The sequence below is a fragment of the Erythrolamprus reginae genome, chromosome 1 (genome assembly GCF_031021105.1).
Source record: "Erythrolamprus reginae isolate rEryReg1 chromosome 1, rEryReg1.hap1, whole genome shotgun sequence".
In the NCBI taxonomy this organism is placed as follows: domain Eukaryota; kingdom Metazoa; phylum Chordata; class Lepidosauria; order Squamata; family Dipsadidae; genus Erythrolamprus; species Erythrolamprus reginae.
This window is the reverse complement of record NC_091950.1, coordinates 138,430,609-138,456,531: the sequence shown is the minus strand read 5'-3', so window position 1 is coordinate 138,456,531 and position 25,923 is coordinate 138,430,609. Positions and strand designations below refer to the sequence as shown.

General features: G+C 36.8%; 2 protein-coding genes across 2 annotated transcripts in view; both read right to left on the bottom strand.

The window, feature by feature from the left end:
- The window catches only part of LOC139175661 (veficolin-1-like), a 940,898-nt gene that overhangs the window by 450,854 nt on the left and 464,121 nt on the right, over positions 1-25,923 (bottom strand). The gene's annotated exons all lie outside the window — the stretch shown is intronic.
- Positions 3,046-25,004, bottom strand: LOC139175475 (acyl-CoA (8-3)-desaturase-like). The gene is made up of 12 exons (XM_070766603.1): positions 24,752-25,004; positions 20,295-20,405; positions 18,629-18,826; positions 17,641-17,742; positions 15,401-15,529; positions 13,912-13,972; positions 8,499-8,572; positions 6,577-6,674; positions 5,469-5,565; positions 4,523-4,602; positions 4,273-4,398; positions 3,046-3,367 (listed from the first exon to the last, which is right to left on the bottom strand). Exons 1-12 carry the CDS (start codon positions 24,992-24,994, stop codon positions 3,250-3,252), a joined length of 1,437 nt encoding a protein of 478 aa, XP_070622704.1. The 5' UTR covers positions 24,995-25,004; the 3' UTR covers positions 3,046-3,249.

Below are 25,923 nucleotides of genomic sequence, written 5' to 3'. Positions count from 1 at the left end.
GGGGCCATTAATCAAATGACACATCTGTTAGATCCAGCCACAAAAGATATGAATGTCTTTTATAAAAGAGTTTTAAATTGTTTTTTAAACTGTCTTTTTAGATGTCCTTGTCTACAGTCCTACAGGAGTTGGGAGGCATATAAATTAAATTAACAAATACAAATAATAAATAAATGTTCCCACACTTTTGTTGCAGTATTCTTCTGACCAGCAGATGGCGATTTCCACTGGCTAAATAGTCTTTTTATCCATTTTAAAAGACTTCTCTCTTGCATTAAACACACAATTTATTTCTTTATATTTTAAATCATTAAAAGTTCTCTTCGGCTTTTTGGTTGTCCAATCCCTTTATTTTCACTCATTCATTTGTAATAACATCCTCAAAAATCGGGGTTTTAAACCGTTTCTCTTAGCATCTCTATGATCCTCCAGGGCTAGATAGCCACTCCATCCATTTTTTTTTAAAAAAAACCCAACTTTGTCCCTCTTTGAATTCTTATTTTTTTCTTCTTTGTCTTCAAATTGGCTAAACATTCATCAGTTTCTGTTTCCTTCCACTCTCCAGCACATATACTTCAAGCCCATGGCCCCGATGACCCCTGATCTTGCAGGTTCTCTCAGTCCATTTGTGGCACCCGAGGCGAATGACAGCAAAGCATTTTCAACAGCAGCTGGATGAGAGGTTTATGTCAGCTACCTGGAGAGAGGGGGGTACCACCACCCCCAGTCCACCAACAGTACCTCTCCTTACTCCCATCCCTCCAGGACAGTTGTGACCTGGTACCTTCTGGGACACATATTGGAATGATGCAGTAAAAGTGCAATACTCAATTTGCCAGTGAATTTGGAAAACTCAACCATGGCCACAGGATTGTAAAAGGTCAGTTTACATTCCAATTTCAAGGAAGGGCAATGCCAAAGAACATTCAAACTACCACGCCACTGTACTTATTTCATACGCTAGCAAAGCTATGACCATCAAGTCACACCCACAGAACTGGTAGTAAAAAAAATTGAATCTCACCACTGTTCCACTCTACTGGCAGAAAGTGAAGAAGACTTAAAGAGCCTCTTAATGTGGGTGAAGTAGGCGAGTGCAAAAGTTAACTTGAAACTCAACATTGAAACTAACTTGAAACTAAGATCATGGCATTCAGCCCTCTCAGTTCTTGGCAAATAAATGGAGGTAGTGACAGATATTATTTTCCTGGGCTCCAAAATCACCGCAAATGAGGGCTACAGCCAAGAAATTAAAATATTCTTGCTCCTGGGGAGGGAAGCTATGACAAATCTAGAGAGCATATTAAAAAGCAGAGGCATTGCTCTGCCAACGAAAGTGCATATAGTCAAGGCTATAATTTTCCAAGTTGCAATGTATGGCTGTGAAAGTTGAACCATAAGAAAGTCTAAGCGCCAAAGAATTGCGGCTTTTGAACTATGGTGCTGAAGAAGATTCCTGCGAGTCCCTTGGACTGCAAGGCAATCAAACTGGTCAGTCCTAGAGGAGATCAACCCTGATTGCTCTTTAGAAAGCCAGATGAAGATGAGACTCAACAAAGACTGAGGGCAAAAGAAGGGGACCTCAGAGAATGTGGTGGCTGGATGGAGTCACTGAAACAGAGGATGTGAATTTAAATGGACTCCGGAGATGGTAGAGGAAAGGAGGGCCTAGAGGAACATTGCCAATGGGGTCACAGTGAAACTACCAGAACAGAGTCGCCTACCGCACCAGTAGCAACCCACCACAAAGTCCAAATTTTGGGCAGAGAGGGCCCCTGCTTTGAAAGAGGGGTCAAAGTGTCAAATCTATGTCAAAATTGAACATTCTTCTATCATCAAGGGGTGGGGTATGACATCATCTATCACCAATCTACACTACACAGTCCTTTCAACAGTTCAAAGAATGCTCCATACCCATTTGCATCACTCAGGTGACCCTGAGGGCACAGATAAGCCTCCAGGTAGCCCTTAATGACTTGCTAAAATAATGCAAATGACTTAGCTTTCTCCAGGGAGTATAAATCCTTCCATTCCCCAGTTAGATCCAGTTAGAGCTGAAGAAGTTGGTTGGATGAGAAGAAAATGTCTTCAAAAGAAAGTCCAATTGCCTCTTGAAAAAGCACCTTTGGGAAAACTGGAAAAGTTTGTCCTAGGAAATATATTTAGAATGGCAAGCCTTGTTGAATTGTGCTAGCTTGGAATAAATATATAGGAATGTGCATTTAACTATTTCCGAATGTCCATTTAATAACTTTTAATTTCAATTTTTTGTTTTAATTTCATTTTTGTGTTCCAAATGGATATACAAAATGGAAATTTTGTTTCTCTTTTTAGTCTCTACTGTAGTGATTTACTCTTAATCCAAGGTGGATCATTCATTTTATCATTACTTTTCAGAATAGGTTGATTTCACATTTTTGTTATTTTATTTTCTTCTAATCTTATTTTCTTGTTCTGGCTGGACATTTAAAAACAACCGTAATGCTGTGTTTATAATATCAGTCTGTTGCAAACACCAGACAAAGACCATTTACTCTGCACTATCATAAAACCAGCTTCTTTTTCTTTTTCAGCACCAGCTTAAAACACAAACTTCTCCTGTATGCTGGGTTTCCATCAACAAAACTGTTTGCCATGCCCCCATTACTCAGCTTGTATTTATGTTACCCTGACAGTCCAAGAAGAAGCCCCTAGCATGAAGAAAAGCACAGAAATAAAGATGTGCATGGTCATCTTGGTGATATTATTTGTTTGGTGGTCCAAGATACTTTTTCATTTATCTTATTATAAATGAATGTGGAAGAATTACTAGATTCTTTTAGTATTGGAAGCCCTCGATGAGAGAAACATCAGGTAAATAATATGGAATCTCCAAAAGTTGAAAACAAAGTAGAAGAAATATGGATTGGTTTCTTACTGCATTTTATATCTGCTGATGTAGTTTAATCTCATATCACAATCCAGAATCCACTACAACAGCTATTAAGTTTATATCCATGATCATTGCAAAATGGGGGTCAAGTGGAAAAAGCAGAAACAAAGCAATTCAATGAAAAGTATTAAGAAATTTATTTATGATACATCAAAAGACCCAGAAGCAAAAAAAGGGGGGGGGGGAATGTGTTGCTTGTACAGTAAAGCTTATATTCATTAGGAAACATGCCAAAAGTTGAGCTGAGGCTCTGCAGAATTTTGTTTCATTTACAAATTACTTAAAGTTTTCGATGCCTGAAGCCTGTCAAGTCCATCTCAGATCGATCTTGTCTCTTCACTCTTCTTCCCTTCTTGAAGGCAGTTTTCAGGATTTTGTGTTTTCTGTTCAAGATGATATGCTTTGAACCAGATTTCACCCGCAACCTTCAAGGAACTGAAAATAACAGAAAGTAAGATTATTTTCATTGCCATGAGAGTTAAGCCCTACTTAGAAAAGGCATGACTCAGATTCAAGCAGAGAAATGAATTCAAGTACAGTAAACTGAGGACAGAGAGAGTAGCACAAAAATCTCTCAGTGGTTGTTTTTTCTCCTTTTAGGTATTTGACATGTCTTCACTGTTTTCTCTAGCTTGCATTGATGCTGTGTATGGACTTATAGCATCATCATAAAGTAGCACTTTATCCAAGCACCCAAATGTCATAGTCATGGTGATAAGAAGAGGGCAGAGTTTGTCTATCTTTAGGAAACCACCTGGGTGTGTAATTTCCATGCAGGCAACATGGAAATAGTTTGCCATTGCCTGTTTCTAGGTTATTCTTGCTTAACAGTCTAGCTTACACCCTTTTCTTGATGACTTCTATCAAAATTTTACCAATTTAGATGCTGTTTAGCTTTTTTTATGATCACTCAAGTACAGCTGCGTGCTGCCATCTGTGAAAGGCTCTTTGATGTTAACTGATAACTGATTATTTAATACTAATTTTATGAAAGATGAATGTGATAGAACACATGCTTAATGCATTTATCTCTTTTGGATACTAGGCATGCTTGGTTTTCATAAAGGATCTACATCCAAAATCTTCATCCCCATTAACACTTTCATACTTTGCACACTCAATCTCTTTTGGTGCCACTACCCAATGGACAATGTTCAGTTGACATATTCACATTTATATAAGTATGTCTACATCACTGCATGTTTCTCCTACTCTTGAGAGCAAACTATGCAGATCCTTCATTTGATTTGCTGTTTGGCTAACCTTTATATATTGAATGTTTCCTACATCCCCAACTCCTCTTCTGACCTGATTGATAGTCTTTACAGTCTGATACTTACAGCACAATGTCAGCAAAGCCAGCGGAGAGAGGTTTTGAATGATAATCAATACCATGTTTGGCACACATGGATTTCACCAAAGGAGCCACCTTCCAAAAGTTGTGCCGAGGCATTGTAGGGAAGAGGCTATAGGCAGAAAGAATGGCAAAGAAGTTGTGATCCTTTACTATCTATTTGTCCTATTCAAACTATGAAACAGCTTCTCACTGATAGCTTAAAATCTGTCTTATTGCCCCAAATCGGTACTCACTGGTGCTCAATTTGAAAATTCAGATGCCCTGTTACCCAGTCATTGAAAAAAGATTGATTCACATTGCATGTTGCCTGAAGCTGGGAGAAGAGAGAAAAACAGGTTTTATTCCAGACATACTATGAATAAAGGAAGAACAAGCAAATGTCCATGTTTAAATATTTCTTGATGATTTATATTTATATTCATGCTGGTTTGTATGTATTTATCGGTATATAACTATATTTTTGACAAATTTTGGATATGGATTTTAGATATGAATTTTGGATACAGATTAAGCAAATTGAATTATATTACCCTAATAGGAGAGTACTATAGAGTACCAAATATTGGTTTGGTATCAAATCTGATTGTCACCAGTATAGTTTTGAAAATACATAGAATTAAAATGTAATTCTAATATATTTGTTGTTCCTGTTCTTTTGAACAGTTACTTTCAAATCTTTCCCTTACTCATTCCAGACTGAACCAAGTTGTCTGGTATGATCTGAATTCAAAGGCCTCCTTTTCTTTAAAGGAATGTCCTGATCTGGATAAAAACATGATGCTGGGAATGGAAAAGAGAATTGATTCCTGCACTGGCTGGTTTCTATTTCTGTAAGTACAATTATCTTAAAATGAGCCCAAAAGATATTGGTTCCACTCATCGCATTTCCATTTTTATAAAGTCCAAACAAAAGCGAGGGCAATCATAATCTGTAAGAAAAATCATGGTATTTCTAAACACACTTCAAACTTTTCTATGATAAGAAAAGCACTGTAAAAGAAATAATAATAAAAAATAACTTTCAAAAGGCAATTCAGTTTTCACATATGGAAATTATAGTTGATCCTGGGGTAATTGGATTATTATGGGTCTGTGAATTATTGTCATTTAATAAAATTACACAGACAAGCTAAAGTTTAATCATTTACATATATCAATTTTATCGTTGAGTTCTGTTACCTGTGTAGAAAACCAATCCATGTTTTTATCATGATCAATGTGCATAGGAATATGACTCATCTGCGATATCCATGTAAATATAATACTCTCAAGAACACTGAGAGACAGAAATGAGGCAAAGTCAGGCAAATGAGGCAAAGCGAAACTATATCTACACAAATAAGTCACTAAGTAGAATAGTGGGACAAATTTATTGGTTTGTTTGTTAGGCTTAGAATGCAAGTCATTTACTAGGCCTAATGATGCCTTTTTATGGAAACCAATACATTTCTAACACTCCCTCAGTGACAATGACTCAGATTCAAACCACATAGCTATCTAATGGCAAATGGTGACATATGAGATATGACTCTCTTAGAGGAAAGCAAATTGTTGAGGTTGTTCTTACATCTCCCTCCAGCCCTTCACAATACTCTTTATCATTTTTAAATGACTGCACAAACTCAATTCAAAGAAATAAAAGAGACCAAAAAGAATAAAATGTGCAAGAAAAGTAAGAATATAATAAAGAGAAAATAAATACATAAAGAGGTTACTTCCAATCTTTGAAAATCTCTGCTGTATCCTTTGAAAATCTCTGCTGTTTATTGGGAGAAATTTGGCTAATCCCTATTGTCTCCCTGTGTTCAAATCTGTGGGAAATGACTGCCCTTAGATGCAGTCAATTCTATATGGCAGTTACACCTGAGGACTGCTTTATTTCCTGGAGTTACATCAAAGCGGCACTTCATCTAAGATTCAGTCAAAATAAAGAATCTCTTTGATGATTTGCGTATATGTGGTTGTTGAATCACATAGACAGATTGTGAAATGATGTATGCTGCAGTCAGTAAGTGATGAGTGCATGTGCACCAGCCCTCAACAGAAAGAAAATGAGATTGGGTGTCCTAAAAATAAATGGGATTTGGGGGGATAAGTTCAGAACAGCCTTCCATAGCCTGGATGCTCAACTCAACTCCCAGAATTCCTCAGCCAACAAAGCCATTACTGCCAGTGGTAGAGTTGAAGCCCACTCGTATGGAAGTGGACAAGTTTGGAAAAGGATAATCTAGAGAAGAGTCAGGGTCTGTGAAGGAATAATGAAAATAGTACATATGATGAACAGTACTTCAAAAGAAAGAGGTATCCCAAAAGACCCTTGAATCCCAATATGGGGTTGAAGGCAATAAAGAACCGGACAAAATATGCCAAAGTCCATGCCATTTCCTGTAAAAAAGAAAAAAAGAAATTGACATTAGAATAGCATCGTTCTTTACTCCAAGTACAAACCCTACTTGGAATCTTACTGAGGACCAGATGTATTTTCTGGAAACTCTGCTCTGTCTACTGCCCATTTTGATAGAACTATTTTCTATCCTGGCTACTTAAACAGATTTAACTGATAGAAAAGAGCTATAGAAAAATCCACTAGACAAGACTGAGTATGCTTGGTTTTTTTTTAAAAAAAAAACCTACAACAATTTGAGCTCACATCATTCCTGAAAGTGATGGAGAAGGAAAGAAGTTTCTTTGCATGTTGTTATTAGGCTTTATTTAAAATTAATCGAAGAATACAAGCTTTTTCTATAGAGATTATCAATAGAAGAGACCATGTGTGATTGTAAGCACCAGTATTGCAGTGTATGTGGATCTGTTTTGAGCTCATTAAAAAAACTATTTTTAATTAGGGTCAATAGTACACAGCAGGTTCCTACTTTAAATTGTCATGCTGAGAATTGCCAGCCACAGAGACATTCAGTAGTTAAAGAGTTAATGTGTGCCTCCCCCCTTAATCACTCCCACTAATTCACATCATATCCTTTTTAATCATATCCGCCTGCTTACGTAGCAGGACTTTCCATTCTGTTCTTCTCCTCCCTGCAGCCATGCTTTAGGCTGTTATACAAAGTGTCTCTCGCGGCACAATTTACTTTCTGTTTTATAAATAAAGTTTGTTTGTTTTGATTCCTGCTGTCTGAGTCTAAGTAAAAATCCATCCCTCAACATAAATAAGGCTGGAAAAATCTCAATAAGTCCAACCCCATTTCCAATACCCCTAAAATGAGTGATGACGAACTTATGGCATGGATACCGGAAGTGGCACCAAGAGCCATCTCTCCGGGCATGCCAGCCATCACCCATTACTCTACTGGATTTCAGCATGCCCGTGTGTTCCAGCCAGCTGGTCTTCGCATGCATGGGAGTGGAAGAAACCAGAACAGCAACTTCCTCCATCCATGTGCACACTGGGAAACTGAGCTTCCAGTTTCTGGCATGCGTATGCATGCCAGTCAGCTAGTCTTCACACACACACCAGAAAACAGGAAGTTCAGCTTCCCAGCTTGTGCACGCATGCCAAGGAGCTGCTCTTCCAGTTTTTGGTGCTCTCCACGCACATGGGGGATGCTAAGAGGCTAGGGGGCATATGGTGGTTTGCAAAACCAGTAGGGTATGGCCATGCCCCCAAACCGGTCCTGTCCCTGCACCCCTGCCCATGTCCACCCAATCGCCCACTTGCTGTTTTTCCTATGCTTTTCCCACCACTTGGCACTTCCGGCCTACCTACCTCCAAGGCTGGGGCCATGCACTTTGATAAAGAAAGAAAGAGGTTAAAAAGGAAGACAGGAAGGAAGGAAGGAAGGAAGGAAGGAAGGAAGGAAGGAAGGAAGGAAGGAAGGAAGGAAGGAAGGAAGGAAGGAAGGAAGGAAGGAAGGAAAAAATGAAAGGAAGATTTATGACCACAATTGAGCCCAAAATTTTGGTTGCTAAGCAAGAGCATTGTTAAGTGAGTTTCACCATATTTTACAAGTTGGCCATGCCCACCTGGCCACCTGACCACCAAGCCATGCCCACCTGAAGGGGTGGGGGTGGGTGATACTGAGGATGAGTTTGTAGCACCAAGTGTGCAAGTGGACTGAAAAAGTTTGGGAACCACTGGTCTAGCCCTTTCATCCTTTCTTAAGGAAATACATTTCTAAACCTAGAAACCTACCATGGAGGGGTGGGAATCTCACTATTTTAATATTTGGGATGGGTTATTTGTGTACTTACCCTCCAGAGTTTGCGTTGGAGTATAAAGTACAATGAGTAAACTTGAAAAGTTGGCACTACAATCAGTGGCAATGCTGTAGAGGGAAACAAGATGCATATAGCCATTAATCATCCTTTCTAAACATAAAAGAAGCATCAACCACGCTCTTCAAATGTTCTCTATTTAACATTTTACTTAACTATAATTGTACTTGAGAATTTCATCATCAAAAATAAACCACTCCCAAAATTTGTACATGACAGACACTGCTTGAATTGTGCCACACAAACTATTTGTGTTGGCTTCATTAGAACCAATTGAATAAATACACTTGAATGAGCTAAAGGAAGCTGTTATTCCTTGTGAAAAGTGGACAATACTATCTTAATCTATTCAGGTTTATTTAGAAGAAAACCCAGGTAAATCCAGTGAGACCAGCTTTCAAGGGTTATTCATTTATAAGAGGCAACCTTGTAATACACAACTCTGGGTAATTTACAACAATGCAAAACCTAAAACTAGAGCTAGGGCAAACTATTAGTATATATACTGTAAATAGAACAAACCCCACTACTTTCTAGCACTGATGATGTTACCTAATTGGGTAATGAAATGTCTACAAGAAAACTGCCCACCTCAGGGAGCACCAAGGAACCCACAATTCCACCTTGAGCTACAAACATTCTCTTCCATTGGAATCACCTGAATAAAAGGTATTTTTCCTTCAAAAGAGAGGAGGGGTTAATAGTCCAGAGGAAAAGCAGCATACAGGAACAACAAGGAAAGTTGCCTAATGTACCCAAGACAGGACAGGAGCAAAGAGAACAGTGAACAGAAACGGTGTTACTAGGTGAGATGATTCTTTTTTCTTTACAAATTACTCCAAGGATTAAAACAATCCTGGAGAAGAGACTCTAAAAGTATAACCGTTTAAGCTGCAGAATAAAATATTTTTAGAGAAGTAAGTTGAGAGCGCCATCTACTGGCAAAAGGAAAAGTGACTCCTAGACTCCTGGAACTTTGGTGGCTGTGATTTCTAGCTGTTTAATTGTGTTATGCCTACCACAGGTAAGAGAAAGACATTTTGTAAAAGAGATGCTGGAAAGCTAGAATAAAAGGCTAAAACCACAGAGTAGACTTAAAGAACTTGGAAAATATCAGACTATCAGAGTATCGAGTAAATGCTGGAATTGGCCCATTTAAACAATTGACCTGGTTGTGAAAGAAGTGGAGATTGATTGAAACAAACACCTTCTGGAAATAAGGCAACATGGAAATTTGAGGGAGAGTTCCATTTAATAAACATGCTTCTAGGAACCTGATGACTAACTTATGGCACGCGTGCCACATCTGTGGGCACACATGGTGTTGCCCTATGTCAGATCCAGTGCGCATGCACGCTCTGACCATCTGATTTTTGGATTTCTTTTGAGCCATTTTTCTTCTCCCCAAGGTTCAGGAAAGCCTCCTGAAGCCTTGGGATGGCAAAAAACCCAGCCCAATGGGCCAACTGGAAGTTCAGAAGCAAATTTCAGGATGGCCCATTTTTCACCATCCCCAGGGTTCAGAAAAGCTTCATGAACCCTGGGGAGGGTGAAAAAAAGCCCAATATTTTGTTCCAAAATATTACGAATTTAGTTGATGGTATGGATCAGAAAATGAAAAACATTTGCAAAGAACAAGGAACAAAGACCAATGAACTGGTGGAAGCAAAAAAAGATTGGTTGAAATGGACTATTTTAGCTAACAATGGAACATGATCAGAAAAAAATATGGATCAGATAAATCAGCAAATAACATAACAGATAAGAGCTAAGCAAAAGGAGCACAAAGAACAGGTGTATTGGCTACATTAACAACTGAATCAAAGCAAAAAAATAGGATTGACAAATCAGTTGACAAAGAAAGAAAGACCAAAGAAAATAAAACAAACAAATCAAAAATTGGAGACACAAGAAGAAATCTTTGATAAGGAGATTGGGATATGGGCAGAGAATTGGGAGAATTGGTAGCACAAGAATGCACTGGGAGAAATGTTTAGACTGGATAGAAAAGATATAGATGAGTATGGGAGGCAAATTAAAAAATTAAGAAGAATTGAAGCTCTAAAGAAAAGAAGAGATGATGGATAGGAAAAATTGCCATTTAAATATTAAAGTATCCTCATTGTAATCTAAGGAGGCAGACATAAAATTAGATATGGGAAATAATAGAATATAAATTGTTTATGGAATGAATAAAAATAATAGAAAGATCAGAAGTTTGCAGTTGTTAGGCATTTTTTGTTCATGTACATTTAAATAATATAATGAGGATTACATAAATTTGATCAATGTGATAGAGATTATTAATAATATTAGTGTGAACTGGATTAATATGAATGACATGAAAAATTGATAAGAATTCAAGCACTAGAGAGGAGAAGAGATGGGGTTAGGCATTTTCCTTATATATATGTTTAAATAATATAATGAGGATTATACAAATTTGATAAAGGCAATAGAGATTATTAACAATGTTGGTGTGAATTGGATCAATATGAATGATACCTAGTCAAATTTATTAATATACAATATAATAGAGAAATGTTCAGATTGAACAACATGTTTGTTTGTTTGAGACCCTATACCAGTGATGGCGAATCTATTGCACAGGTACCACAGGTGGCATGCAGAGCCATATATTCTGGCATGCAAGACATTGCCCTAACTCACCTCCAACATGCATGTATGTAATGGCCAGTGGGATTTTTGGCTTGCACAGAGACTGGGAGGGCGTTTTTGGCTTCCAGAGAGCCGCCGGGGGGATGGTGGAAGGGGTTTTTACCCCACCCCACCCCGGCTCCAGGGAAGCATTTGGGGCCTGGGGAGGATGAAACACGAGCCCACTGTGCCCACAGAAGTTGGGAAATAGGCTGTTCCTGACCTCCAGACGGTCTCTGGGGGACATGGGGAAGCTGTTTTCACTTTCCCCGGGCATTGAATCATGAGTGTGGGCACTCAGGCATGAGTGATAGCGCGCATGCACGCTCTTTCAGCATTCAAGGGAAAAAAGGTTTGCCATTACTGCCCCATACCATTTCAGACAAATGGCAGCCCAATCTCCCCTTGAAAGTCTCTAGCGTTGGAGCACTCACAACCTCCGCAGGCAAGCTGTTCCACTGGTTGATCACTGCCAGAAAATTCCTCCTTATTTCCAGTTTGAATCTCTCTTTGGTCAGCTTCCATCCATTATTCCTTGTCTGGCCCTGTGGTGCTTTGGAAAACAGCCTGACCCCCTCCTCTCTAGGGCAGCCCCCCAGGTATTGGAAGACTGCTATCATGTCTCCCCTGGTCCTTTTCTTTGCTAGACTAGCCATGCCCAGTTCCTGCAACCTCTCTTTGTATGTTTTAGTTTCCAGTCCCTTTATCATCCTGGTTGCTCTCTTCTGCACCTTTTCTAGCATTTCAATGACTTTTTGGCAGTGTGGTGACCAAAACTGGAAGCAGTACTCTAAGTGTGGTCTAATTAAGGCTTTATAGAGTGGCATTAGTACCTCCCTAGTCCTAGATTGCATCCCTCTGATAATGCAATTTAGGATTGTATTGGCCTTTTTGGCCTCCGCTGCACATTGCTGTCTCATATTTAGTTGGTTTTCCACCAAGACTCCAAGATCCCTTTCGCAGTCACTCATATTGAGTGTGGTTTCACCTAATTTATATGTATGTCTGGTTTTTCTTACCTAGGTGTAGGATTTTACTTTTCTCTGCATTGAATCTCATTTTATTTGTTTGGGCCCACTGTACAAGTCTGTCAAGATCCATCTGGATCCTGAGCCTGTCCTCTGTGGTATTGGCTACTCCTGCCAGCTTGGTCTCATCTGAAAATTTGGTTAGTTCCCCTTCCCCTATCTATCTATCTATTTATCTATCTATCTATCTATCTATCTATCTATCTATCTATCTATCTATCTATTTTTTATTTTATTATTTTATTTTATTTTATTTTATTTTATATTTTATTTTATTTTATTTTATTTTATATTTTATTTTATTTTATTTTATTTTATATTTATTTGATTTGATTTTATTTTATTTGTATGCCGCCCCTCTCCGTAGACAGCTAACAACAATAATAAAACAGCATATTAATGAAGATGTAGACATAGATAAAAATAGAGATAAAGAGGAGGAGTTGGCATTTCTTGCTTATGTATGTTTGAACAATATGATTATTTAAATTAAATTTTTAATTTAAATTATTAAATTTAAATTTTATAAATGTAATAGAGATTATTAATACTGTTATTGCAAATTGGATTAATATGAATGATATCCAAAACAATCCTGTTCACATACAATATGGATGTATATTTTTTTAAAAAATAAATATATATTTTATAAAACAAGGAAATTTGCCAGTACTCTATCTGCTGGCCAATAACAGAGAAGAAAAGGAGAAGAAATTTCAGAAAGAGGAATTATAGGAGAATAGTGTTTGTAAGAAGAAAACATGATTAGATTAAATTAGATTGGATTGGATTGGATTGGGTTGGGTTAGATTAGGTTAGGTTAGATTAGATTAGATTAGGTTAGGTTAGGTTAGGTTAGGTTAGGTTAGGGTAGGGTAGGGTAGGGTAGGTTAGGTTACGTCAGGTCAGATCAGATCATATTAGATTAGATTAGATTATTATAATATGTATTATATTATTATGGAATTTACGAGATTCAATGGCCATTAGTTTGGATGGCAATGTGATAACTTCTGAAGGTCACCTGAAGGAAGACCAGTTAATTTCCTTGGTTGGTTATTGTGAGAATGGACTGCTGAACTTGATGGGCCAAGGATTAGATCCAACAGGCACCATTTATGATCTTATAAATTTAGTCATTTCAAAAAGAAAAGCAACTGTTGGTGAAGAGGATGGACTATCTTCTCCATTATGTTCCTGTCTCTCTACTATGGCAATTTTCTTCCACTCTAATAAAAAAGTTTTGCCTATAGAGCATCAAATAATTCAGCAGTTTCATGAGAAAGTGTAGTACCTTCTCCAGTTTGCCATTTCTGTCTTTGTACTGTTTAGGCATCATCTGTTTTTGAAGATGTAGACTTAGAATCAGGATGCCTCTCTCCACCTTAAATTTTATATATGTTAAAACTCACAGGAGTCTCTGTGTCCCAAGAAAAGAAATAATTCCTCCTCATTCTCTGCAATGTTCTGTAGTTGCTGTCACTGCTCCTTGTTCTTCCCTCTTCCTATCTTATCATTAACAACAGAGTTGTTATTAATCTGCACTGTGCTGGGGATTATGTAGAATGCATATATAATCTGTCCATGAACTCATGGTGGAAAAGATAAGAGTCCAAAGATGATCCAGATAAGAGTCCAAAGATGATCTAGAAAAAGTTCATTTACACTTAGCAGGAGGAAGGGGGTGGGAAATAGATACTCACTGAAGAAAAAATACTTGTGCTGATAGTTATAAGGCATGTATTTCTTTTTCTGCAAACCCAACTGTAAAAGAAAGTAAGTCATGAAAAAAACCAAATAACTTTCATTAGGTAATTATAATTTAAGGCTACATTCCTATAACATCCTATTAAATAAATATTCAGGCAGGAAAAAGTGGGGGGGACTGAGTTGCATATGACTGTCACAATAATAGATTGCCATCGTTAGAATAGATTTCAGTCTTTATTTCCTAAATTTCCAGATGCAGAAACACATGGCAGAGTGAGATATCTTTTAACATTAAGACCTGCAATAGAAATATGGATAGAATATTCTTAAACTTAGATTTCTTAGTCAGGAAAGGAAACTGTCCCTTTTGGTAGAAACACTAGTTAAACTTTTACTAATCTTTCCATTAGGAGAAGGCCCCAAAGGAAAGCATTACTGATGGTCCTGGATCTGATGGGCTCAAAATGTTCCATTGTCCCATATCAGCTCTTCAGCCACACCATCCTATAGCTGCCACAATTAATGTCCTGACTGGTTTCAATAGGGGTGAATTAACAAGAAAAAGGGAATCCAGAATCTCAGCTAAATAGGCAGCTTCTTCATTTTGAGATTTTTACTGACTGCCACATCCTCAGAACCTCACACCATCAGAGATAAAAAGAATTATACTGGTATTTCTGCCTGTGGGGCATAAATAATGTTATATTTTCTTTGTTTTAAGAAAGAACCAAGGCAGAATATGCTTATCAAATCTGAAACAATCCATTGAGATAGATAATTCACACATTAGTCAGCCCGATTCATAACATTAACTAGAGAAGGAACAAATGGGAACAAAGAAATGCTTAAGCTCCATACCACCCTCCATCTTCTATCCTACACAAGCTTCAGGGATTTTGGGACAGGGAGGCAATGTGCTATTTTGCTTCCCTAACACACCTTCTTGGGATTGTGCTCATAGCCATTAAAACTTGCTGCTTTCCTCAGAATCCTTTTCTACATGATGGTTAAGTCAATCCAGTGAAATAATTCACCCAGTAATCCAATTCATAATATTTATCTATAGCTCTGAGCTACCACAGGAGAACCAGTTAAGGCATCAGGCTAGAAACTGCAAGACTGTGAGTTCTAGTCTCTTGTTAGACAAAGCCACCCAACTTTAGAAAGAAGGGGTACATATAGAGAAATGCACTTTTGTTGTGGCCACCTTGGGTGAACATTTTGCCCAACCCTACTAATCTACTGCCTCTATGAGATCTGTTTTATCATCGGTTGGACCCTATGACCCTGGAGGTCCCTTCCAACTCTATGATTCTACGATTCTATGAAATATAAGTAATAAACCCAGAAACATTATACTATGTTCAACTCTAACAAATTGACAATGAAATGGCTTAACAGTTTATGTTCCAAATACTGTTCTGAAAGGAGAGTGACCAGGGTTCAGTAAAATCTGCTATCATCTAAGTAGTTGCTTCTTACCTCCAAAGAAAGAGTTTCCCCTAATGACAAAATAACAGGATGAAATGAAATGTCTGGGTCCTTCTGGAAACAGTTGGGTTTAGCATGATGCTGGGAATGGTGCAAAGACCACCAATTAGCTGAAAGTCCCTGTAGAGGAAGAATGAAATGAAGCATTTGGACTCTTTTAAAAGATTGCTTGACTGTTTACTGCCACAATATTCTGCTTTGAAGAGGAGATTCTATTGAACCTTTGAATCAGATTTTCAAATAAGTTTGAGATGTTAAATCAGCTGACTCTGAATTATCTTGGAGAGGTTCAAAACATTTTGAAAATTAAGTGCACTTTATAGCGTTGAAGAGTTTCAAGCATTCATTGCATATATGGACAAAACTGGGGAGAATTTGAATATTGTAATGAGTTCTCTGATATTAGCATGAGTAGGTAGCAAATGAGTTTTATCACCTTTCAAAACCCTGCCTGTCAAAGCACTGGAAGAGGTGCTGTTCTGCTATTAGTGTATTTAGAGAGATTCACCTCTGGGGAGAAACAGAAAGCAAAATAGAGACCTGCATTTATTCTGCTCTGTCTCTCTTTTAATGACTCTTGCTTTTTCTTGCCTCCATACCATTATTTTTCATCGAATCACCTGTAGTACAGTTCCTGTTAGGTTTGGGTCCAGTATTTTCCTTTCTTTGTCATTGGCATTTAATCAGGCTTATTGATCAGGGAATTTTATCACTAGCATTTAATCAGACTTATCACTAATCAAACTAACCAAGCATTTAATCAAACAAAAACAGGTGAAAATAACACCTAATGTGCTCACCTAATTTCACTCATAATATTGATATAAAGATTTTAATAGCAGTATTAGGAAATAGATTATAGCAAAATGATACCATTTGTTATGAAGAACTATCAAGTAGGGTGAAAAAAACCTAGACATGGAACAGATAATATAGGATTCATTGTAGATATAAAGGTCAACTTGTAATTTCATTATTAGATGCTGAAAAACCTTTCATAAAATACACAAACAATTCATGTGTATTATATTAAATAGATTTGAAAATCCCTTGTAATTCATAAAATGGATTAAGAATATATCTACTTTTAAAGTAAATTTTAATAACATTTTCTCTAATTTTTCCACTATGGAAAACATGGATGTCCAGTTTCATCCTTGCTTTTTAATATCTACATTAATTAATACTTCAATCAATATTTAATAATCAATGTAATTACTGCTATTTAATAACTTTTGGGTTGTACTATTAGACAACATTAGACAAAGAAATGTCTATTGAGTGCTACATAAGTCAGTTGAATACAAATGCCCACATTCTTTTGTTTATTTCTAAACCTCATACTCCTATTTTAGTATTTGTTAAGGAGTGTGCAGAAACCTTGAGTTATCAAGGACATGCACAGAGGAATATGTGGGATTCCAGCATATATCCAGGAGATATGAATAATTATTCAGTCATACAAGACAGATACATTAAAGTGTATAAAATAGTGTTTATTTTAGAAATAGCACAGTCAACACAATAATAATATTACAAGCCTGTCTTTCTCTTATATATCAGACATACAGCTTACAAATACATCAAACTATCACAGAGCTTACTACATCAGTCTCAATGAATCAGCGGAAAGAACAGAGAGAGCAAAGAGAGAATCATCCTTTCTGACACGTCTTATGGCAACTTGCAATATTGCCTCTTAAAAAGCTGTAGTACTTCAATATATACAAGCATTCATTGTTAGCTTGTTTATATATTGCCAACCCAACTGTTTGTATATGGTACTAACAGTATTGATGCAAAATAACAGAATATTCTATTGTCCAAATCAGAATTGATGCTTATTGGTAACAATTGGGTTACCCATTCACTAAATACAAATTCCATATTTGCACTGAATCCATTAAGTATATATATATATACACCAAAGGATACAACATGAAATATAAATAAAATTGTGGGAGGGATTTTTTTTTCATATATCAATAGATGGGGATCATTAAACCTTACTCTTTGGAGGAAAGGTGAATGCTCTCAAATGTATGTTATTACCAGATAAATGTATATTCTGAGAGGAATTCCACTTTAAAAATCTGGAATATCTTGGGTGACTTGAGCTGAGGCAGAACACTCATGAAACTTTTTCATGTACTGTACAGTATATTTGTAATTTTACATGTTCTTTCCCTTCAATTCCATGGAACATTCTAAGAATAATATACCTTACTTACTTTTAAATGGCACATCACAAATTCCTGAAAAATGTGGTTCCATTTTGGATTACTGAAGACTGAAAGATGTCCCAAATCATGTTGTAACCAGCCTGCTTGAGACTAAAAGGAAAGTGTGATTCAGAACAGAATAGAATAGAATAATTTATTGGCCAAGAGTGATTGGACACACAAGGAATTTTTATTTGATTTATATGCTCTCTGTCATTTCTGTGCCTAGCTAGTAGCCAGTAGCTTTTGAATGTAACTCGGACATTCTCAGTGTGCATAAAAGAAAATATACATTTGTCACAAATCATGAGGTACAACACCTAATGATTGTCATAGGATTCAAATATGCAATCAAGACCACCTTTTGTGTCACTCCTACAACTTATATCCAATGGTATTTGTAATAATTATGCCAGAACTGTTGGGATAGATACAATAAAGGTTCATTCATTCTAGGATTTTTTTATTCTATCAAAGGTTCATCCACGCAGAGAAACATTCCAAACAGGATAGACACAAGAAAGTAATTCTACAATATAACCACAGATATCATCCACAAACATATCTGATATTTTGTAATAGACACTGAGAAGACAAAGTTAATTTTAATGCTCTATTTTTGTTTCATTACTTACTGTCTTCCAGAATGGTTGAGATATAAGATGACATGACATCATAGAACATAGAATAACAGAGTTAAAAGGGACCTTGCAGGTCTCCTATGACAAAGGGCTGGCAAGTCTCTTCTTTTAGAAGCCTCCAATATCCTTCTTTTCAGAATCATTTATTGGGCAAAACAGAAGTGGCTTTTTATCTAACTGAATTCTTCAACCCTTATTCCCCCAAATAATTGAATGCAATCAACTGAAGGCCCAAGACAATTGAATATGTGTTCTTTATAAGAAAATTATTTAAATTTGGCTAAAAGACATTCTACTATGGGAAGCCAAACTAATGAAAATACAATTTTGCCTAAAAATAAAAACAAGAATATTACCTGAGCCAAGGTCATCAATACTGTGGCAGTAAGAAAAGATGTAACAGATACCCCAAAATACCACAACACAAACCAGCCAGCAGCATCCAGCAGTAAAATATGAAGAAGGGTCATGAAAAAGAAGACTTTGCTTGGCTTGAAGAGTCCCATCATTTTAACAGTGGACAGCAGTTCCCGAAAATCTTCTACTAATAATTTCTATGCGGGAGGGAAATAAAAAAAAATTATCTATCTGGATTTAATAATCTTGGCAAAAAGCACTAATGGGGAAACAGAGAGGGTGGAGGAAGAGAAAGAGAGAGGGAGGGAGGGAGGGAGGGAGGGACAAATAACTGGTATAGCTGAAGATGATTTTATGGTATAGCTTGGCATAGTTTGGTATAACTTTATTGAGTGTCCACAAGGTAGCACCAATTTATATACTCCTCCAATGCACATACTAACCTGTGGTGGAAGAGTACTAGTTTAAATAAAACCGCTGAGTGTTCTGTTATTCAGTACTATATTTATTTATATATTTATTTTAATCTATTTGCACTTTGAATTCATTTATAGAATATAATTGTACTATATTCCAAGTTCTTTAATATTTATTTAAATGTAGGATTTTATTACCGTTATAAAATATGTAATTAATATTATGAATTATTATTAAGTATTATTTCTGATTAATCATTTATGGAACTGTTATTGGGCTCTATTTACCTACTTTAATTACTTTACACAGCTGCCCATTCAATGACTTCCACCAGGTTACATCATTAGAAACCCATTGGCCAGAAGTTCTACCACAGGTCATTCCTAAGTACAATCAATGCTTTTTCAGTGCTGTGGCCAGGCCTGAAACCTGACTGAAAATAATCCAGATAAACCATTTTCTCCAGACTCTCTGAGGCTGCATTGCAACCACCTGCTTAATAATCTTGAGAAGACAGTCTGCGATTAATTAGGTGGAGGTTGGGGAAGCCTAAAAGAACTGAGCTTACTTGCCCAGTCGTATTGCCCAGCTACATTTTTAAAAGTACTTTGGATCTTGTTTGGCAAAATCAAATGGAAAATCATCTGATGTCACATAAAAGGAGGTTGCTCTACACCCAGCGGATGAAAAGGGTAAAACTGTATACATTCACTCTACATTGGGCACTACCTGGATATGTTTTGTTGAGATGAGAGAAGCCTCATCTTGGGAGGTTATTTGGGTTCAGTTTGAATCTGTGGAGCATAAAGAAGCAAACAGGGTTCCTTCCATGTTATTCTCATCTGTAGATTCGAGTCCTGCTTGCTTAGTGGAAGCAGACAGAAAGATGAGAGGAGGCTGAGTATGAGTGATGGTGAAGATATCCTTCAAATATATTTGGGGAGGATCAAGTGCAGCTTCAGGGCAATGAGGTGGAGAGTGGAAGGGAATGGAGTGGCAGATATGAAGATCACTTCATAATTAAAAGTCTGCTGAAGGAAATGAACTTTTACTGATTTTATCAATTCCAAGAGATTGGCGTGAAATGCAAGGACAATGCAGAAAGATTGAGGAGCACCTTATAAAATCTCTTTTGTTGACCTTAATAGCAGATTAGTCAAGATGATCAGCGAGTCAAGCCCTATAACATTTATGATCTTCAAGGTTAGCACCATAAGCACTATCTTAATTTTCTGTCTCCAAACTTACATTTTTATCAGGCTCAAAGCTGGGCTGATCAGGTGCCAATTCCCCAATCAAAAGTGATGCCATGTGCTTCCTTACTTGAGTCTTGTCAAGGTGAAAGGCTGTGAATGGATCCTAATGCCAAAACATAAAGAAAAAAGATAATGAAATATTATAAGAATCATCTTAAAGGCAACCTGGAAGAAACCTGTTTAGGCTGATAGATAATATTTGATTTTTATCTTTCTTCTCTCCAATTTGAAGCATAACAGACATAATTCCCAGGAGATGTTTGACCAAAGATTTTGAGACACTTGCACTATTATTTCAGTAATTGGCTCTGAAGAGTTATGATTAATTCTAAACTATAATTATTCAGAAAATCATGTTGGCTTCAAGTAAAGTCTGGAGCAACAGATGAAAAAGAAACTGCTGTTTTGCAGAAAACATCAAAGACAGAAAAATGTGTAAATCACATAATTTAATTGTTTAATACTTACTTTCTAAAAAGTAATATTTATAGATAGTTTTTCTCAGCAATATAAACCAGTTTTACTGCTTTACTCTGCAGATAGAATTCCTGCTTTTCTGCTCTCATTTCAATTTATTTATAGGTGGGACATGCATAGTTTGCTGACTTCTGCATCAACTTTTATTTAATTTTGTAGTTGAGAAAAATCTATACTTCTTTTTAAAGACATTTATAGTAAATATAAACTTAAAGGATGTAATATTTTCAAAAATACAATATGTGGACCAAGTAAACAAAAGACATGGAAGAAACTGCTTAAGGCTTTGAAAAATAAAGGGGAAATACAAAAAACAAATCAAAATGATCTACAAAAGAGCTGCTATATACTTGAGGAAGCTTGTGTGATAGAACAAGAAAGATAACATCTGAATGAATTAAAAACCAAGGGTGTTAGAAGTAAAAGAAAGGAATATAAAGTTATTCTGTTTGATCAAGATTAAAATAAAATATACTTTTTATAAAACTGTGATAACTCTTTATGGTTTTTGGCTGACACTAGGACTGAAAAGTTTATCATTAATTTATCATTATAGGATAGATTTTGGAAAGGATAGATATTTATTTGTAATTTTATAGCAGCTAATGAGTTATCAAATTTCTTTTTGGTTGGCATATTGAAGATTGGAAGTCACTTCTTTAAATATAGTCCTTTTCTTTTTATTTATTTTACTTTTTTCCTTTTGTTTTTCTATTTTTTCTTCCCTTTTCCCCTCTTTTTTCTTTTTTATTTTTCTCCTCTACATCACATACAAGTTAATATGTCTATATACCTTAAAATATTAAAAATAACATACATAGTTACACATTTTTATCAATTGTTCAAAAATCCATATCATATTCTGCCCTTACATCAAGAATCATCAGTCTGCCCTCTTTTTTTCTTGCACTCCCCTCCCTATCTCCTCCTACCTACCTTCTTACTGCTTCACTCCCCCTCTACCTCTCTCTCCTTCTCTTCTTCCTCCTTCTACTTCCTCTCCACCCTCTTTACCTTTCCCATTTTTTAAGGTATGTCAACCATCCAGGCCAAAGGTGTCTAATAATGGAATCATGGCAACTGGACCAAACTTTGGTAATCTGAGATGTTTCATTGCTCAGCTAAGCATCTTCATCAGTCAGAGTAAAAGCTAGGAGGAGAATTGGAATGTACCAACTTTGGTCACACCAATTTCAATTGAATCTTGACTCTCAGATTAACAAAGTCTAGTCCAGTTGCCATAATTCAATCTTTAGACACTTCAATTTTTTTCTCTCTTTTTTTATTTTTCTGAATTTAATTTGTATTTGATTTGACTATTATGCTGAAAATATTTATTAAAAAGCTTTAAAACTTTAAAAGTAAGTAAAAAGTAACAAGGAAAAAATTGGGCAATTTGCTTTGAAAGTGGGTTATATTGACTGGGTGCTGTTTTATTTTTAAAATAATGATAAAATTATTATTTTTTCTTCTGTTCAGTCATTTCCAATTCTCATAGACAATTGCATCTTTCTTGGCAAGGATTTTCAGAAATGACTTTCCACTCCTTCCTTCCTAGGGCTGAGAGAAAGTGACTAGCCTAAGATCATCCAGCCAGCTCCATAAACAAGGCAGCACTTGAATTCACAATCTCTCAATGTCTAGCCTGATGCCTTAATTGCTGCAGCAAACTAGCTCCATGTGAATACATAACTTTTATCTTATCTTCTTATTTTCTACAGCCAGGCTGTTGAGTGTGTGAGAGATATGTGTTTCATTTTGTGAACTCCTTGCAGCTGTATTAACAGATACTGGTTTTCCCAATTGATCAAAAATGTGCATAAGTATGTATATCTTCAAATAATCATGTGATACAGATCCAGTTTCTCTCTTTGCAAAAGGGAAATCAGATAGTATATAGCATGACTGAACTAGTGGCTCCTTGTTAATGTTGCGTATGATTACTTAAAAACTTAAAGATTGATTATTTCATTGCCGCAATAATGGATTATGATTTAATAATTACACTTAAATATAATTGGAAGACTTTTTTGTTCTGATCTTCACTTTTGTTTTTGACGAAACTGTCAAAAGAAGAAAATTGCAATGTTTTACCAACAATTCTAAGAAAAGCTAACCTATAAATCATAGGTTTAAATTGTTTCTTTTCTTTTTTTTAGTTCTAAAAACATAGCATATATCAGGAATAATATTTGTGTGCGAATATAAAAGAGAAAGAGATAATAATATGTGTGCTGATTTCACTGCACCATTTTGTAGGTAGGATTTCTGTTTTATTTCTCTCACTTCTATTCTCTCACTTCTATCCTGGCCTCGGTCTAGAAAGCTTAGAACTATGGTGCCTAAAACACGATTTAAGTATTGCCCACAAGATCATATGCTGCAACCTCCTACTAGTCAATGACTACTTCAGCTTCAACCGCAACAACACAAGAGCACACAACAGATTCAAACTTAATATTAACTGCTCCAAACTTGACTGTAAAAAATATGACTTTAACAATCAAGTTGTCGAAGCGTGGAACTCATTACCGGACTCAAGAGTGTCAACCCCTAACCCCCAACATTTCTCCCTTAGACTCTCCACGATTGACCTCTCCAGGTTCCTAAGAGGTCAGTAAGGGGTGTACATAAGTGCACTAGTGTGCCTTTCGTTCCCTGTCCAATTGTCTTTCCTTTATCTCATATATCATATATATTTTCTTCCTTTCACATATCTTCTCTATTTTTACATATTATCTTTATATATATTACTTCATGTCTATTCTCTTCCATATGTATTGTGTATTGGACAAATGAATAAATAAATAAATAAATAAATAAAATAAAATTTAAATTAACAATGGCATTTGCAAGATTTGGCTCAATCCTTCAGAGTCGGGGAAATCACACTCTCATAACATAATGGATTCTAAAAGGGACCATGTAGGCCATCATGTCAAACCTCTCTTCTTACATGTGATCCCGTCCTTAATGGAAGGCTGCCCCGTCTCTGCCTGAAGACATCCAAAAAAGAAGCTCACAACTTTCCCTCAATCAGTGGTTCCATTCTCACAAAACACTTCCTTCCTCAAGGTTAAGCTAGAATCAGTCTTCCTACAACTGAAGCCTGTTTACCCAGTCCCACTTAAGACTTTTCTTCTCTAGCCTAAACAGTTCAATTTAACAATTCCTTCAACAACCACCTCACTCTTTGTGGCTCCTGCTGCAACTGTTTTGGATATTTCTTAGTGCAGCTCCACAAACTGAACAAAGAGCAGAATAAATGGAATGTTTTGTAAATAATCAAGAAAGCCAAAGACTAGACAAAAGAAGTCAAAATGTGCTTCATACATTATAGAAAGATTTTTTAAAAGTGTTCAGAAAAATTGGAAGCCCAGAATCTCATTGTGCTCATGAAAAACTTACACACAAGTCAGGAAGCCACAGTACAGGCAGAACATGGTAAAACAGACTGACTCCAGGTTAGCAAAGAGGCACAAAGCTGTGTGTACTCGACCCTTATATTCAACCTGTATGCTGAATATATATTTAGGGGAACTGGTTTTAACACTGGGGGAAGTGTTAACACTGGAATAAAATATGAATACTTTGCTAATGGCCCTGCTGTGAAGCTGAATATATAGAAAATCTGCAGGTTTTAATAATAAAAGTCAAGGAGCAAGTGTAAACAGGGATAAAATTAAGTATATAAAGAAGACCAAACTAATTCAAATAATGTACAATGGCATTGATAGTGAAGAGACCGAACAGGAAAAATAGAATCAACATTGAACAATAAAGGAACAAGCAATCATTAAACCAGACTAGCACTTAGTAGAGCTACCACAGAAGTCTTGGGAAATATATTTAAATGCCATGCCCATAGCTACAAATATCAAACTTGTGCAAGCTATGGTATTCTCTGTGGCACTTTATGGAAGCGAAAGAAACCACCCGTGTCTCCGCGTCGTCACTTCCCGCGCGCATTACCGTGGCGTCCTGCCCTGCGAACGAGCCGATGGTCCGAGAGCCCCCCGGGTGCCTCTTGTAGAACCGGCTGATGTCATAGACTTTCCTGTCAATCACCAGCCAGCGCTCCCTTGACGAGTCTCTCAGACCAGTACGCAGCCCGATCTCTTCCCAAGTAAACCACCGCGAAGGACCGGACTGATCGGCCGCGGGATCGGCCTCCTTCTTCCGCCTGACTGCGGTTTCGCTTTGCTGGAAAGCCATCTCCCACCCGACTGAGGCTTCAGGAACTTGGCACTGTCCTTTTCAGCACCATCGGGAGGGCGGGTTGGGTGAGCCCGAGCGAGGGAGTTTCCCCCCTTCTCCGCCATCGATTGGCCGACAGAGTTTAACTGGCGCTGCTCTCGTGGGACAAACGCAGACACTGCGAAACTCCGAAAAAGGAAGAAGAGCCTAAAATGTTCGGCTTTTCGAGTACGAAGGAGAAGAAGGTTGCCGACCGGTGTGAGTTATTTGTATGTCACTGTTGATACATCTCTGTCTGGCTTCTCTCCATCCCTGGCTGAGAATTTCTACTCGCTATACAGAAAAGAAACTGACAAATCTGAAACGTCTTTCATTTTCCATAAGCATTATACTGTAGTGGCAAAACACACATCTTACTGGTAGCTTGCAGGGACTGGGGGAGGGGCTGACAGAGACATATCACTAATAAACTCCTTATCTTGCAGTTGCTCAAATATCTAAACTCACATCAAATTTGTTTGTGTCCTGGGAATACAGTTCTTCTATCTATTTTGTAATAATTGCATTGCAACAGGCCCTAAGATTACTTTGGAAGCCTAGAAACAAACTTTTCAGAAAAACTGATTGAAAATTGTGGAGCCCACCTGGATCTCAGCTAATGGGACTTGAAAGAAATGCTTTTCTACACAGTAAGAGAAAATGCTGAAGGATCCAGGGAAATTTGCTGTAGTCCGAATACCATTAAAACAGCATGATGACAGGATTTTATCTGTTTAACATTTTTTAGTAGGTCAAACTAAAATTTTATAAATGGTTTCATAAGCAAGGCAGAGGGAAAGATAAAACAATGAATAAAATATCTGTTAAATCATAAACCAATGGATCATCAAAACAACCAACCTTGAGTTCTCACAAGAGATGCAAATGATCAAGCTCAAATTATCCTA